The following is a 16,299-nucleotide window of genomic DNA, read 5'->3' as shown; positions in this document are numbered from 1 at the left end:
GGCATCCTGGACATCCATGCTGCTGGATGGTTAACGGGGATGCCTGTCAGCTGAGGATGGAGTGGCCAGCCTCAGCCTTGTGTAACCCATTGTTTCCAAAGAGCTGCAGGCTACAGAAGCCCCCAAGCTCTCAGGCCAGCTGTGGCTTCTTTGCTGAGATGGAGGTGTAGCCGAGCAAGAGCCTGAAAAATAAGAAGGACAGAAAATCAAGGCAAAGAGGATGCGTGAACCAGGCCATACACAGTGGCCATGGACCAGCAGCCCATCTTTCCCGAGGGATGGACTGAGGGCTTGGCTACTCCCCTGACCATAAATGGCTTGGCCAGGGTCCTCTAGGAGCCACCTCTCAGCCTGCCTCCACAGTTTTCTCAGCTAACTGTTGCTACAAATGAAAGACACAAGCCAATAACGCCAGTGAGAAAGGAGCTTGCCAAGGGCAGCGTACAAAGAAGGTTCTTGGGAGGCTGTCAGAAATGGTGAGTGAGAGCTGGCATCTCTTCTCAATCGAACTTTCATGTTTCTCTGTAAAAACAATTCCCAGGCTTCTAAAGCTCAAGTCCCCTAATTCAATTAAGTGTACACTGAAGTAAAGGAACTTGATTTTAGATTATTTTCCTATATGCAAAATACTAATCATTTTTAAAACTTCTCACCTAATATTTGCTGATCTTGTCTTTCATTTTGATATTAAGGTTTTGTTTTTAAACCCCCACATACAAGGGTACAGAGTAGATGTTTCATGTATGTTCACTTTCTAGCTGAAGCAATGCATCTGAGCAATGATTTTATGTCTTACTTGTTTAATCTGGCTTTTGCTACATTGTCAATAACATGGATGGTCATCATTGATCAGAAACTTTCTATCTTTCTTGCTTACTTGTGATACATGTTTAGTTACGACTCAATCAAATAAAGTTTGCTAAGTTAGAAGAGAAAGCAGAAGACGGTTCTGGGATTTCTTTACCAAAGAATTATGGAAACAGCCCCAGGTATCCATCAATGGCTGAATGGATAAAAGGACTGTGGTGTATATGTATGTATACAACCGAATATTCGCTTTAGAATAGGAGGAGACCCTGTCATTTGCCATGTTTGTCCTATTTGGACCTGGAAGGCATTATGCTAAGCGAAATAAGCCAGACACAAAAAGAAAAATATTGCATAATCTCACTTTCTTGTGGAATCTTTATTTTCTAACAAAAAGGATTATTAAAAAGGGTAGAACTCAGTCTTTGGAGTTAGGAAGATCTGTGATCTAACCTGATCTCTACCACGTATAAGCTGGTGAGCAAAAACCTATCTTGCTTTCAGTTTCCACAGCTATAATAAAGGAATAATAGGCTCCCCTTATGGGGAAGTTGTGAGGACAGGGTCTTAAAACCTGCACATCCTCAATAGCAGTAAGTTTTTATCCTGTCTGCTCCTCCTCCTCCTTCCTCTCACAAACTGCAAACTTATAGTGAAGGACCTTCAGCCACTGAGATCCCAAAGTGCCTTCAGAATCGTTGTGTAGATATTGCATAGTGCTCAGACTAGCAATAAGCAATAAGTGCATTGTATCAAATTCTAGTACTTTGACTATTGCTAACTCGTACTTGCAATTCCATCCCACAAGAACTTTCCTATCCCTTGCTCTGTGCTGGCCAGGCCATCAAGAACATGCTACTACGTGATCCCTAAAACACATAGGGTGTTTTACAGTTTGGGAGAAAGGAGCGGCCACAGATGGCATTACGATATTCTCTTGGGACTTATCTTGTGAAGTGGGCAAGGCAAGTTAATAGTATCCCATTTTGAGAATGGGAAACCTGAGCCTGGGAGAATAGATTTGTTATGAGGAAATGGAAACCAGAGAGTTTGAGTAACTTATCCAAGACTATACAGCTCCTAAGTGGCTAAATCTGGACTCGAATTTAGATCGGGTGGCTCCAAGCCCAGGGTTGCCTCACCCGACTCAGCTGTGTCTCTGAAGGGCACTGCCTCAGATTCTTCTCCACCCCAATTTGTGCGATGTTTATCTCTCCATGAGAGCACTGTACTGTTTCTACAAAATATGAGTGTCTTTCTAAAATTGGCCCAAATCTCCGTCATCCAAATGTTGATAAACAACGCATGCAATGACCCACTTGTTGCTGCACCCCCTCTTCTGATGTCTTCCCAAAGGAAGCTTTGTCTTGGGGCTGCTGACATCAGGGCCCAGTGCCCACTGATGAGATAAGGCTCTGGGCAGCTGCATTCAGTGCAGTAACTATCAACTGTCCTTGCCACACCTGTTGGTTTGGTGTTAGCATGAAGGGCGGTGGTTATGTTCCTTGAGCAAGTGGACCTTGACCTAAGAGACTCGGCCGGGCGCGGTGGCTCAAGCCTGTAATCCCAGCACTTTGGGAGGCCGAGGCGGGTGGATCACAAGGTCAAGAGATCGAGACCATCCTGGTCAACATGGTGAAACCCCGTCTCTACTAAAAATACAAAAAATTAGCTGGGCATGGTGGCGCGTGCCTGTAATCCCAGCTACTCAGGAGGCTGAGGCAGGAGAATTGCCTGAACCCAGGAGGTGGAGGTTGCGGTGAGCCGAGATCGCGCCATTGCACTCCGGCCTGGGTAACAAGAAAGAAACTCCGTCTCAAAAAAAAAAAAAAAAAAAAAAAAAGAGACCCAGACGTCCCTGTGTTTCATCATCATCCCAGAAGCAGAGGTGCACAGTGCTGTGAGCCTGGGTGTTCTGATTCATTCACAGAGACGTTCAGAGTTACTTGGAATCCTTGCAGAGTGGTAGAAAGAGGTTGTCACCAGAACACTCAGGTTCTCGTGTCAGCTAAGTGGTTGTTTGGACTTGGGAAACCTGTTCAAATTCTTTAAGCTTGGTTTATTCTCTATAAAATGTGGTTGTCCTATTGCCAAGAGGCAGAGAAGTGGGCAGAGTCACCACTGAAGCATGCTGGCTGAGCAGGGCCTCCTTAATTGAAGGACATAATCTTTGGGGCAAAAGCTAGGGGGACTTACCCCTTCTAGGTGCTTAAAACACTTTTGGTTCACAAAAGATTTTCTTGTTCATTAACCCATCTGAATTCCAATGCATCAGTAAGTTAGCTGAAATAGGCGTTTCATCAGTCTGCTTATATTGGGACAAGCTCCTCTGTTACCATCTTTCGGGTTGGGGTTGAATCACATAGACGTAGCCCATTGGTCGGTTTTGAGACATAAGCTCTAGCTGTTCTCATCTGTCCACAATGTGATTTCTGATGAGTCCCTGGGTTTCGGTTTCCTCTGCTGTAAAAGGAGGGTTTTGAGGGAGATGATCTTTCAGGTAATTCAGGTGTGAAACACGATTCTTTTGGATTCTTTAATCCTCCACAACATTCCTACTGTTGGATAACATTTACTTTTACAACTTAGCAAATGCATTGTTTCTAGAATGACAGTACCTGGTCTTGGGAGGCTCGGAAGATGGGGAGCTATAGCGTAGGCCAAGCCCAGGGGAATCTCTGGGGGTCAGGGAGACCGAGGCTGAAGGAGGGCCCAGCCAGGAGGCATTGATCCAGGGTGACTGGACCCAAGGGGCTGAGTGTCCAGAAAGTGGGAACAAGACCACTTCCACCCAGGGAAAGGGGAAAAGGTGTCACCGGGTCAGAGCAGGTCCACCCATCATTCCAATCCAGGTAGGGAAGGGACTTGGTGGAGAGCAGCCTGGAAAGGCTGAAGTAACAGGGGCTGGGGACAGGGAGGAGAAGGGAGCCACCTGAGGCCCTGGGCAGGCTATTTGGTGCTCCACTGAGACCGCGATCTTTGCATTTGGACTCCATATTTGTGGGAGAGGTGAGACCAGCTACTGAGTGAAGGGAGGAAAGAGAAGGGTTCGCTGCTCCTCTGTCCTTCTGGCCACTTCAGCTCCAGCAGCCTAGAACCTCTGCCTCAGACACAGTAAAAACAGAAGCCTTGACTTTCCCAGGTAAGGATCAGGTGTTATTGTTAGACCATGCCCTTTGGCGGGGGTCTTATCTTCTACTCCAAGGAGAAAACACAAAATACTTCTTTTTTTGTGTGTGAGACAGATTCTCGCTTTGTTGGCCAGGCTGGAGTGCCTAGGCTTGGCTTACTGAAACCTCTGTCTCCTGGGTTCAAGTGATTATCCTGCCTCAGCCTACTGAGTAGCTGGGATTACAGGCATGCACCACTATGCCCAGCTAATTTTTGCATTAGAGACAGGGTTTCACCTTGTTAGCTAGGCTGGTCTCGAACTCCTGACCTCAGGTAATGTAACCACCTTGGCCTCCCAAAGTGCAGGGATGACAGGCGTGAGCTACTGTGCCCAGCCCCAAAGTACTTCTAAATTTGCCATTTTTCTCTCTCAAAGGAGTTCTAGGAGAATAAACATAATTTTGGCATTTTGCTGAATTTCTAGTAACGTTTTTGCTGCCCTTGTGAATGGGACCCCTCAGGCAATAGCCTTGCAGTCTCCCTCTTCATCTGGTTCTGGTTGTGGACCTGGTTTGGGAATGGGGGTGGCAAGGCTGACGATGCTGAGGGAGGAACTGACGACCGGCTTCCTTCCTCCCCTCCTCCTTTTGGGGCCAAGGCTGGGCATGAAGTTGGGTGCTGGCTGAATCTATAGGATCAATGACCTCTCGGAATCCACCAGGGTCAGTGAGTTTGGAGCTTACCGACTGTCCCTGGGAGCTTTAATGTTTCCTTCTATCTTGCAGGGTTTTTCACTGAACTTCACCCTGCCGGCGAACACAGTAAGTATAATAGCCCCATTCACCAGGCACGGCAGCAAAGGCCAGTGCGGAATTTACAGAAGACCTCCAGTATGCACATAAACCTCAAACACGACGATAAGTTACACAGGCTTTCCAAATGCACGCAGGAATAGTTGAGAGATGCTGAGAAAGTTTATTTCCATTATAAACCTTACATACATGTTGAAAAGGAAAATAGGAAAACAGCAACAAAACACCTAAACTCTCATCAGCAGAAAACTGGTGTAACCCCTTCCTGTCCTGTTTGGCTTTACATAGATTTTGACTTCTGTTGCTTTATCCGATTGTTTTCTTACTCTTCATATAATTTTATATCCAAATATCTTCCACTAGTCTTTATAACCATAACGGTTATATGGTTGATCACATAATCATGTGATCATATTATGCTTGCAGAATATTTCTTCAAGTTCATTATTTCTTTAATTGATTATCATTAAGAATAACTTTGTGATATATGGCATTATAGATAATCTTTATCTGTATTTAGGATAATTTCCTTGTATGTATTCTAAAAGGGGAATGATTGGGTCAACAAGAGTGAACATTTTATGGCTCTCGATTATGGCATTCAGCTGCAAGTCAGAATTGCGGTTTTCAGTTGTGGGTGGTAGAGTTTCAATCCACAGTTGATCCTCCATCTTCTGTTTGCACATTGCATATAGATAACACTAACAGCCAGGGTGGTTATCTGATCAGTAGTGCTGCTATAGTTGAGCAAGGCATTTTTCTGCTTCACTTTTTTAGTGGGCTTGGCTGTGACACATTTTTCTGATAAGTTATATGGTTATTCAAAGAGAATAAACTGAATCTTAGTAGTAAGAGGATTCCTAAGCCAGTGTTCATTTTACTGCAACATGGGGACATAGTTCTAGAGAGCAGCATAAAGTTAGGACCTTGTGACTTATTGCTGGACCTGTGGTGCCCACCACTGTCTGCCCAGACACCTGTGAACTGAAAGCCCTGGTACGTGCTCCAGCCTCTGGTGGGGGGCGCTTCTGAACCTCTCCAACTTGCTCTGCTTCCCTGCTTCAGCCTCTGCCTGTTGACTTCAGGCAGATTCTCTGGTTCTTCCTCTCTTTCCTGTCAAAACCTTTTCCTTCAATCACTTTCCCCTGGCTGCTGGAACCAGCAGGTCCATAGAGACCCCAGGTTCGGTGTTATCCCAGCTTGGCCCATCACATCAAGAGAATGCAGAGAAGCAAGAAGCCATTTCGTAGGAAGTGGGGATGAGTGGGCTGGAAAAGGGCCCTTATGGGGCCAGTCATCACCCTTTGGAGTACTTCTTTGCTTACCAGCTCATTTCTCTGAGAACTGAGTATTGGAGTACATTTCTCTGGAGTACTTTCTTGGTTAACAGCTCATTTCTCTTCACCCCTTTGAACCCATGTAGAGCAACCAACCATCTTGCTTTGCCTGGTATTGTCTGTTTTTAGCACCGAAAGTCCTGCCTCCTGGGCAGCCTCTCTGGACAATGGGGATGGTAGGTCATCCTGCCTGGAAGTTACATTTCTACCACATAACCCTTCCACATCAGTGCAGCTGAGTAGCCTGGGAATGCCAGTGCCCTGGGAAGTGAGACAGAGGTGGGCACCTGGAACCCGCTCTGCAGGGAGTTTGGAACACGGCTCCCTGCTCGTCAGTCCCTGCTGAGGACTGAAATGTCAAGTTCAGTCAATTTGTCAGTTCAGTCCATACTGAACTGTCAGGTATGAAAAATGGGGTTGAGACACTGCATTAGGCAATGGGGGCCATGTAGCACAGTGGTTAACAGCATGGATCCCAGAGCCAGACTGCTTGGGGACCGCCACCTAGAGCTGTGTGACCTTACACAAGTTACTTCACTTCTCTGTGCCTCACTCCTCTCATCTGTAAAATTAGATCATCATAGTCCCATTATTGTTCACTGGCAGTTGTATAGAATAAATAAGTCAATATGGGGAAAATTCTTGAACAGCCCGGCACATCCTAAGTACTCCATGGCATTAGCTGGTACAATTAGCAGGAGTTTATGAGGGCAGAAAAATCCATCTAGCAAGAAAGAGAGGAAGCAAACATCAGAGAAGACTGCAGGCAGAGCCATGCTGCTCTGGAGTGAAGGAGAAATGAGGGTGTCTTCAGTTCTCACAAGTTCCCCGCTCCCAGCTCCAGTCCCTGGAGAAACCAGCTTCCCATCTGTCCTTGGGCTTCATGGGGGCACTCCCATGTTCTTAGAGTTAACACCTTCCTTTTATTTTGGTCAAAGCCACCCTGAATATATTTCTATACTCTGAAGACAGGAAGCCTTACCTGAAACAAGGGCTTATTCTTCCTACTACCCTTAGAAACAGAACACCTTAGGGAAATGCAGGATGCAAGCGATGTGAGTGGGGCTGTGGGTGAGGGAGACTGTGATTAGGTCAAAGTACAACCATTTAAGTACAAGTGTCAGAGCTTGGTCTCCAAATCCTTCTTTTGATGGGAGCTTTCTGGTAAAGAGGTGTGGGCTTGGAAGTCAAACACCCAAGTTCAGATTAGAGTTGTGAGTATCTCTGAAACCTTGAACAAGTCCCGTAACTTCTCTGAAATCCATTACATTTTTTTGTAAAATGGAGATCATAATTGTCAAAACTCCAAGACCCAGGACTCCAATATACTCAATGAGATTGCTGAAAGTATTAAATAAATAACAGGTTTGAACAGAGCTTTGCAAAATTTAAACAGATGACAAGCGTTCATACTTCTGCTGCTCATTTGATCCTCCTAACAACCCTAGAGGCAGCCACTGCTGTCCGCATTGTGTAGATAAGACACGCAGCTCCTTAGCTTGTGAGTGGAGAAATGGCTATTCTATGGCAGGCAGTATGAGTCCAGGACCTGTGCTTTTAATCCCACAGAATACCACTTAGTGTCATTTACATAGTTTCTCTTGTAGAATTTGTTCCTTTAGATTTCTTAATCAAGGTAAACTCTTGCCTGAAGTATCTTATAAATGAGTGAAATCAATAACCCTGCTTAAGAGGTGGACCAGAAATAGTAATGCATTCATTTCATGTGGAATTATCCCCAGGAACATGGATATTTGACAACTTCCGCTGTTTACTTCATCACATACTTATTTGAAAACAAGTAAAACTTCCTTAAAGAGCCTTGCTTCCACCATTATTTATGTGTTTTCCTTCTAGCAATGGGAACAAGTAGGCCCAAAGTGTGCTAGGTGTGCTGACTAGGGACAGGAGGAAGCCCTTTTGAGTTGTAAAATGTGTCATGGCACATCCACAGGGTGAGTAATGAAGACATTGCCTGAACGTCCTAATTCTTTTCTTCTTGTAGCCAAATCTTATTGCAATTCTTACCTGGGAAGCAATCAAGTTAGGTTCTGTTTGGTAGTTGTTAACAGAAAGTTTAGCAAAGGGATTAAACTCTAGGCCTTATAGCCTAAACTTTGGCAGGTTGTCTTGTATAATGTATATTCTATAGACTTTTTGTTCTTTTACAATGTATGTTCTCTTTCCATACAGACTTCCTCTCCTGTTACAGGTGGGAAAGAAACGGTAACTATATCACTTAAATTTATAAAATTGGGATAATAATTATGCTCCATCCATCTTGTGCATTTGTTTTGAGCTTTGAATTTTGATAGGTGAACTGTCACTAAGCATAGAACCTGGTTCAACAATTATTCTTGACCCTCTCAGCTCAAAAGTGAGGGAGAACATGTAAAATCACAGATGCATTTCACAAACTGTTGAGCAAAAGAAGCCAGACCCAAAAGAGTGCACACCTTATATTTGCATCTATATCATGCTGAAAAACAGACAAAACTACTCTACAGAGATAGGTTTCAGAACAGTGGTCATGCACAGGGAGGCTGGAAAGGATTTGAGGGGGCTCCTGGGATGCTGATAATGTTCTGTTTCTTGATCTGGGTGTTGGTTTTATGGGTATATCCCTCATGTGAAAAATCATCAACTTACAGATTTATGATTCATATGCTTCTATTATTCTTCAGTAAAATCAATTGCCCTCAAAAGTGAAGGGGAATTCATTATTAAATAAGAGTTGCACTTTTAAAGGGATTCTGCAGATTATCTTCAATATTTCCAGATAGTCTGCAAATCTGAAAACTTATATAACTAAAAGCATGACTATTTCCACTCCAATCAAAGCAAAATGGGAATTTGAAAATTAATTGCTTAATGCATTTAGTGCAAATATGTTTTTAAAAATTCATATTAAAATAATGTGGTATGGGCAAGCGCGGTGGCTCATGCCTTTAATCCCAGCACTTTGGGAGGCTTAGGCGAGCGGATCACGAGGTCAGGAATTAAGAGACCAGCCTGGTCAACACAGTGAAACCCCATCTCTACTAAAAATTCAAACATTAGCCAGGTGTGGTGGCACGTGCCTGTAGTTCTAGCTACTTGGGAGGCTGAGGCAGGAGAACCTTTTGAATTTGGGTGGCGGATGTTGCAGTGAGCTGAGACCGTGCCATTGCACTCTAGTCTGGACAACAGAGCAAAATTCCATCTAAAAAAAAAAAAGTGTGATATATAACAAAAGCTTTTATTTTTAGCCAAACAGGTGCAAATGGCATCTAATTATTGCTTTGAATTGTATCTCAGCTTTTCCTATGTTGAGGAGACATTTGTATTGCTGTTCTAGAGAATACTTGTTCATATCCTTTGCCCATTTTTCTACTTGATCATCCCCCTTTCCAAGAGATTTAAACTGTAAATTAAGTCCTATGAAAGTAAGTCATTTGTTATGTATGTTACAAACATTTTTGCACAGTATATCATTACTGGTTTGATTTTGTATATGACGTTTATGATCCATGCAGGGTTTTTTTGTTTTATTTTAAATCTATTGAATGTTTCCTTTATTCTTGAAGACTCTGAGCTTCCCCTGACCCTGTGCTTTTCATTCTGTGCCAGGACTGTGGGCCCTCTCTTGGATTAGCAGCGGGCATCCCATCCCTGGTGGCCACAGCCCTGCTGGTGGCTTTACTACTTACTTGGATTCACCGAAGAAGAAGCAGCATTGAGGACATGGAGGTGATTATTAGTTTCTTTGGGTCCAGATGTGTAGGAAATTATGGCCCATGTCTATTTCCTGAGGACAAGATGGTGGAAGTTTCTGGGCCATAATTTCCATTGCAGACATGACATCAGGCACCAGACAGAGCTGATTTGTCATAAAACCTTCAGGTTAGCTGAGGAATTCCTGGCAAGGATGGTATTTGGGTTAACAAAAAGTGGCAGTGGAGAGGGATGTCTGTTGCCATGGCAAACACATGTCTGTACAGTGGATGTGCTTTCTAAAGTTGAGAAACAAAAGCGCACAAGCTTCACAAAGAGAGGGTGCATATAACATTAGGAAAGATAGGGTCAGGCATGGTGGCTCACGCCTGTAATCCCAGCACTTTGGGAGGCCGAGTCGGGTGGATCACTTGAGGTCAGCAGTTCAAGATAAGCCTGGCCAACACAGTGAAACCCCGTCTCTACTAAAAAAAAAAAAAAAAAAAATAATTCATTCATTCATTAATTTTTTTAAAAAAAGGAAAGATGGGAGACGAAGAGGGGTAGGGATGTATCCAGAAGTGGCTCTATCTATCTTTGCCTTTTTCACACATCTGAACATGTATAATTCACAAGAGAATCTATATCCCCCCATCCAATCCACCCCGCGCCAATGCCAGACTGTTCTGGGGACTGTGCTCAGAATTCAAAGGCTACCCAGACCCCTATCCAACAAGGTTCCATGGTTGTGACACAACTGTGTCATGTGGACTCTGGGTTCTAATTCCATTCTCTATTTATTGACATTCACGGTTGTTATCATATATCTCATTGTATGTTAATGAAGAGATGGAAAATTGAGGTTCTAAACCTGGCTCTGCCACTTCATGATTTATATGATCCTGGACAAGTGACTTAACATTTTACATGTCTTGGTTAGTTCAACTCCAAAACAGGAGTCGTAGAAACTGCCCTCCCTATTTTAGGAGGTAGGGAAAGTTATAAGGCTGAAATGAGATAATGGATGATGAACATCTTTACATGTAAAAATGTGTTGACAAGCTGCACATTTTAAACACATTAAGAAGTACTGTGGTTAGTGGTGGCATGGTTTAAGTAATAGTTTCTCAATCTTTAGTACACTTTAAAATTATTTAGGAGGCTCAAAATTTCCAATCACCAAAGCCAATTAAATCAGAATTTCTGGATAACAAAGCTGTGGCACTGACCTTGATAAAAGAAAAACAACTTTTTAATTATAATTTCAAACATATACTAAAGTAGAGAGGATAGTATAATGAACCCAATTATTAACTCATGGCCAATATTGTTTCATCTCTACTCTCATTTATTTTTGGATAAATCACAATGATATTTCTTGGTTTTGGTCTGGTTTGAGGGGGGATGTTATTAGATGCTTCTGGTTTGTTTTGTTTGTTCTAACGTACACTCAGATTTAAGAACCACTGATTTTAATCATAGTTATGGTCAAATGCTATGACCTTTCACTTCTTTGTCCTTCTTTCTCTCTCTCTCTTTTTTCTTTTCCACCAATTCAGGAAAGTGACAGACCATGTGAAATTTCAGAAATTGATGATAATCCCAAGATGTCTGAGGTAAGAACCCTTGGTTATAATCTCTGTATACCATTCACACAGTAAACCAACTACATGTTTTAAAGCCTTTCATGTACAAAAGAAGCACAGTGTGAGCACATGGAAAGGAGATGACTGAGAGGAAGCTCAAGCACAAAGGAGGTTCTCCATGCATTTTTATTGACTCAACAGAAATTCAAGCTTCACTTAATATTAGAAAATCTATTTAATATAATTTATTTTACTGACAAATTAAGATGAAAAACTCAAGTGACCATCTCAATAGGAGAAGAGAGTTCAAAAAAATTCAACAGTCACTTGTGATATGAACTCTCAGCAAAATAGAATGGGAACTTCCTTGACTTGAAGAAGATGTCTTTTTAAAAAAATTACAGCAAATATCATACCTAACAGTAAAATGTTGAAAGCATTCTCTTTAGATCAGAAATAAAACAATCATGTTCACTAACACCACTTCTATTCATATTGTACTTTAGATCCTAGTCAATGAAGTAGGATTAAAAAAAATTAGAAAGTATAGTCCAGGCACGGTGGCTCATGCCTGTAATCCTAGCACTTGGGGAGGCTAAGGCGGGTGGATCATCTGAGGTCAGGAGTTCGAGACCAGTCTAGCCAACATGATGAAACCCTATGTCTACTAAAAATACAAAAAATTATCTGGATGTGGTAGCAGGTGCGTGTAATCCCAGCTACTTGGGAGGCTGAGGCAAGAGAATCATTCAAACCCAGGAGGGGGAGGTTGCAATGAGCCAAGATCGCACCATTGCACTCTTGGTGACAAGAATGAGACCCTGTCTCAAAAAAAAAAATATTTGAATTAACAAGAAATTTTAATCAGTTTACTGGAGACAAAAGTCAACATACAAAAGTAATTTACACTTTCAACAACAACAGTTAGAGAAAGCGATTTTAAAAATTACCATTTGTAATGATAATTGATAATAAAAATATGTAGAATGCTAAGGAATAAATATAACAAAAATATATAATACCTTTATGGAAAATAATAAAACTTTGATTTAAAAAACTCATTAAATAATATCTAAATAAAGGGGATTATATACCATGCTCCTGGTTAGAAAGCCTTAAAAACATAACGATGTCAAACACCATTGATTTATACAGCAAATGTAATTCCAACATAAATTCCAATCAATTTTTTTCATGGAACTTAATGAAGTCCTTCTAAAATCTATATGAAATAAAGTAGAAAAAGTTAAAAAGAAACAACGAACAGAAAGGTAGAACAAAGAGAAAGCAAATAGCAAGATGGTAGATATAAACCCAACCATATCAATGATCACATTAAATGTAAATGGTCTTGATACCCAAATTAACAGAAAGAAACATTCAGATTGGCTATAAGAACAAGATCCAACCATATGATGCCTACAAAACTCACTTTAAATATAAGTACACAAATAAATTAAAAGCTAAAAGACAAAAAAGGAGATAATTTGTTAACAATAAACAAAAGAGTGGCCTGAAAACTCTCCCAAGGCAGTAAGATCAGGCAATTGTGGGTCTCTCCTCATTTATTTTCTGTCTCTCAAGGACCATTGTCCTTCCTTGCCTGTTGTCTAGTATCTTGAAAACTATTGCTTCAAATGTTTTGTCTTGTTTTGGTTGTTTCAGGTGGGAGGGTAAATGTGGTTGCTGTTAGTTCATCTTGTATGGAAGAGTTATCTGCTGTAGTTTTTAAAAAATCTATTTGTTTCCTTAAGAATCCTAGATCACCCACAAATGAGAAGAATACCATGGGAGCACAAGAAGCCCACATATATGTGAAGACTGTAGCAGGAAGTGAGGAACATGTGCGTGACCCTTACCGTCCTACAATAGAAATGGAAAGAAGGAGGGGACTGTGGTGGCTTGTGCCCAGACTGAGCCTGGAATGAGGCAGCTTGGTCAAGGAGCAGACCTGGCACCGGAACAGGGTGGAAAGTCCTGGAGAGGAGAGAGGCCAGCTGCTTCTTCACCAATCCAAATTTCATTTCAGATCTGGAACACTTTGGGGCTGATGTGTCTCTTTAGGAGACATCCCCAATACGGTTAATTCCAACTCTCAGATCTTGTGGTTTAGTTAGTACATGTGGCTCCCAAGATGGAACCCTTAGGTCCTGTTCCTTCTCCCACTGGGAATCTGCTTTTCTTTGTCATTTGGGAAAGGGGCTTGGTTTCTGAGTGTCTTGCCTTCTCATCCTTTTTTTTTTATTTTTCCATATCTTTTTTCTCAAAAAAGCCATCGGACCTGACTTCCATGGAAGTGTTGCCAAGGTTAGCCTGGTGCAAGTTGGGATATAAATGAAACTTATGCAGGATGTGTGAGAGGAAGCAGTTACTTGTTTCTGAATATCTCAGGGTAGAAATCACGTGGAGCCACACATTCCCTGATCACAGGGAAGCACATGGCTTTGTCATGTCATATAGCGTGGAAAGAATATGAACTCTTAAGTCAGACCTAGCACTGAGCAGTTGTATGACTTTGGAGAAGTCATTAAACATTTCTAAGCCTCAGTTTTTGCTTTTTTAAAGGAGGGGAAATATTATTTGCCTCATGTCATAATTGAAAAGATTAAATAAGAAATAAAGGGAAGTGTCTGCTACTTAGTTGCCAAAGTGTTAGTTCTCTCTCTCTACTTCCTTCCTCCTACCTCTTCCCATATTGCTTGCCTGTTAAAATAGCTAATCACCAGCATCTGTTCCCCATAGTCACAGGGTCACACAAGGGGACAGTTAGGGCAAACTTTCTCCATGGCCTGTAATCCAAATTGTTATCTAAAGATGATCTTAGGTGTTGCTGGTAGTATGTGAATCTTCTAGTCTAGGTGTGATCCCGTCCTCATATGAATCAGGAAAAGCCAGGTTCTTACAAGTTCCAAATTCCAAATATAGAGACTGGTGGTTTTACATTTAACCTTAAAGATGTTAATGTTGATGGAAATTCATGTTTCATATTAAAACACTTTTTCTTTACAATAAAGCATTTTGCTTAATTTTTGAAGTAAGACATTATGATAGGTCTGATTGCAGTTCCTTAAATAACTTTAACTTTTATGCTTTAAGGATAGTTGTTAAAGTTATGGTTTCTTTTAATTTTTTTAAAGGATTCAGATTAAACAAGACCCTTAAGCCCATGCATAGCATTGCCACTTCAGCTTGTTGAGGACTCTCTCCAAGGAGGCCAAATGGAAAAGGAGAAGCCACCTCAAGTGATGTTGGCCCATTGAGCCTATTGGGCCAACTATAACCAGGTTGCCCTATTTTGTGTGGATGACTCCAGGCTAGGCCACCCTTCAGCTTTCTCTTACCCACTAACTCTTCTTCCCATTTTCCAATCCCTTGCAAGCCTTTTTGTTTGCTTTGTTTTTCTGTACTCTTCTGCTCTCGATGCAAATTTCACTTCCTTTGTGACTTTGGGCAGACTTCCTTCTAGCATGTGTCAGATACCCTACCACCCACCTGGCCTAGGAGACACATCATTCATTGCTCCTACTTGTGTCTGTAATCAGAGCGTATTTAAGGAGAGCAGTTCTGCAATGGATTCTGTGTGTGTGGGTTGAAAGTACAGATGGGAGAAGGAAGGCAGCAAGAGTTTCCCCAAGAGATTATTAGAAATAAGGGCTGTATCTATTCTGTGGGAATGGAGAAAAGGCCCAAGTCCTTGGACTATCATGGAGAAAAGCTGTTTGGCAGAAAGAGAAATCAAGAGGACCCAAGCGGATAGAGACAGGATCACAGGAATGGGCTATGGAGAAACATGCCTACCATCCAGCCAGCTTGGGACAGGCTTTCACTTTCAATCCCATGAGGAGGCTTCCAGGCAGCCTGGTTCCCATATGTATAGCCATTGCCCTCGAGCAGGCCAGGCCTCCCAGTGGGAAAGCCTGTGTCCAGGACATCTTAGGTTCATTCACCAGCATCATAAGCCACACAGTTATCCTGGAAAAGATTCCTTTCTCACACAGGGCTTCTGATTGCTCAGAAACGTGGCCCTCTTCCTTGAATAATCAAGACCATGTTCTATAAACCCAATCTCTGCCACATGCCAACCTGCTCTTCAAAGCCCCTTTTGAAACTCAGTTTTGTGCCAGGTCCTCTGAATCTAGCTACCCTAAACAAGCAGACTTAGCTATTTTTAAACAGACGTGTCCAGTAAGCTTGGTGCTTGTACTTCTCTTAACCTGTCATGAAAGACCTTGGATTTGCTGAGAACTCCGCTGTGGTCTTGGTTTTGATATTCATAAGTGTCAGCCCTAGGCTGACTGTTGATCATCCAGAGCCTCGGTTCTGTACTTGTACAGTGGAGACAGCAGTTATCCTCCTAGCTCATGGGGTGGTTGTGAAGCTGGACTGAAATATGCATGTGAACAAGCCATGTAGCTATAAAGTGAGGGATGACCTGTATTTTGGATCACTTATTTTAATTCTACTTATAATTCATGGCTTAGAATCTTTATTTAAAAATTGTTTCTATTAAACTAGAAAGGGTCAGCATTTCTGTCATTTCTGCTGTAATACACAAGAACATATGTTGGGATGAAGTGAAAAGTAAAATGGCTGCTCTTATGAACCTACAAAATGTTTGTGGCTTTTCTTTGCCTATATTATAGAGCACTGGCACTGTCCTTGGAACCAAGATTATCCCAGGGATATTCCCGATATTGGCACTTTCTCTGCCAGGCTAGAGGACGTTTGGTCTTTCATGGAGGGCAGTCCCGTGTGGTAAGCAAAATGATGAGACCCAAAGTCAGAAGCTCCACTTCCCCAACCCAGGGCTGCTGCTACGCTAAGGGTGACCTTAGGCATGTTGCACAATGTGTGTGGGTCTCATTTCCTCCTGTATCATCTGGTGTTTGACCTGGTTTGTCTCTAAATAGACCAGCACAGCCGTCTATACTCTACGATTCTTCTCAGTTCCTG

General features: G+C 42.2%; 1 protein-coding gene across 5 annotated transcripts; it reads left to right on the top strand.

The window, feature by feature from the left end:
* The first annotated feature begins 31 nt into the window (after window positions 1-31).
* Window positions 32-15,958, top strand: OPALIN (oligodendrocytic myelin paranodal and inner loop protein). 5 transcript variants are annotated; one of them, XM_032281149.1, is made up of 7 exons: window positions 114-476; window positions 3,815-3,949; window positions 4,704-4,739; window positions 8,261-8,293; window positions 9,677-9,796; window positions 11,320-11,376; window positions 13,101-15,953. In XM_032281149.1, the coding sequence occupies exons 5-7, from the start codon at window positions 9,791-9,793 to the stop codon at window positions 13,272-13,274; spliced, it is 237 nt and encodes a 78-aa protein (XP_032137040.1). In that variant the 5' UTR covers window positions 114-476; window positions 3,815-3,949; window positions 4,704-4,739; window positions 8,261-8,293; window positions 9,677-9,790; the 3' UTR covers window positions 13,275-15,953. The 5 variants fall into 5 exon arrangements, with proteins under 5 accessions (XP_032137037.1, XP_032137038.1, XP_032137039.1 ...); XM_032281146.1 differs by lacking the exon at window positions 3,815-3,949 and having other exon boundaries at window positions 32-476; window positions 13,101-15,958; XM_032281147.1 differs by lacking the exons at window positions 3,815-3,949; window positions 4,704-4,739; window positions 8,261-8,293 and having other exon boundaries at window positions 32-476.
* The last annotated feature ends 341 nt before the right edge of the window (window positions 15,959-16,299 follow it).

This window comes from Sapajus apella, unplaced genomic scaffold (assembly GCF_009761245.1).
Source record: "Sapajus apella isolate SASKATOON/1434 unplaced genomic scaffold, GSC_monkey_1.0 scaffold13, whole genome shotgun sequence".
NCBI classification, from domain to species: domain Eukaryota; kingdom Metazoa; phylum Chordata; class Mammalia; order Primates; family Cebidae; genus Sapajus; species Sapajus apella.
This window is presented reverse-complemented; position numbering and strand designations above follow the sequence as displayed.

Bases quoted from the DNA above. Each gene is read 5' to 3' on its own strand.
- OPALIN (XM_032281146.1), top strand. The intron at 4,740-8,260 runs GTAAGTATAATA...CTTTCCATACAG, and splicing joins TCACCCTGCCGGCGAACACA to ACTTCCTCTCCTGTTACAGG. The intron at 9,797-11,319 runs GTGATTATTAGT...CCACCAATTCAG, and splicing joins GCAGCATTGAGGACATGGAG to GAAAGTGACAGACCATGTGA.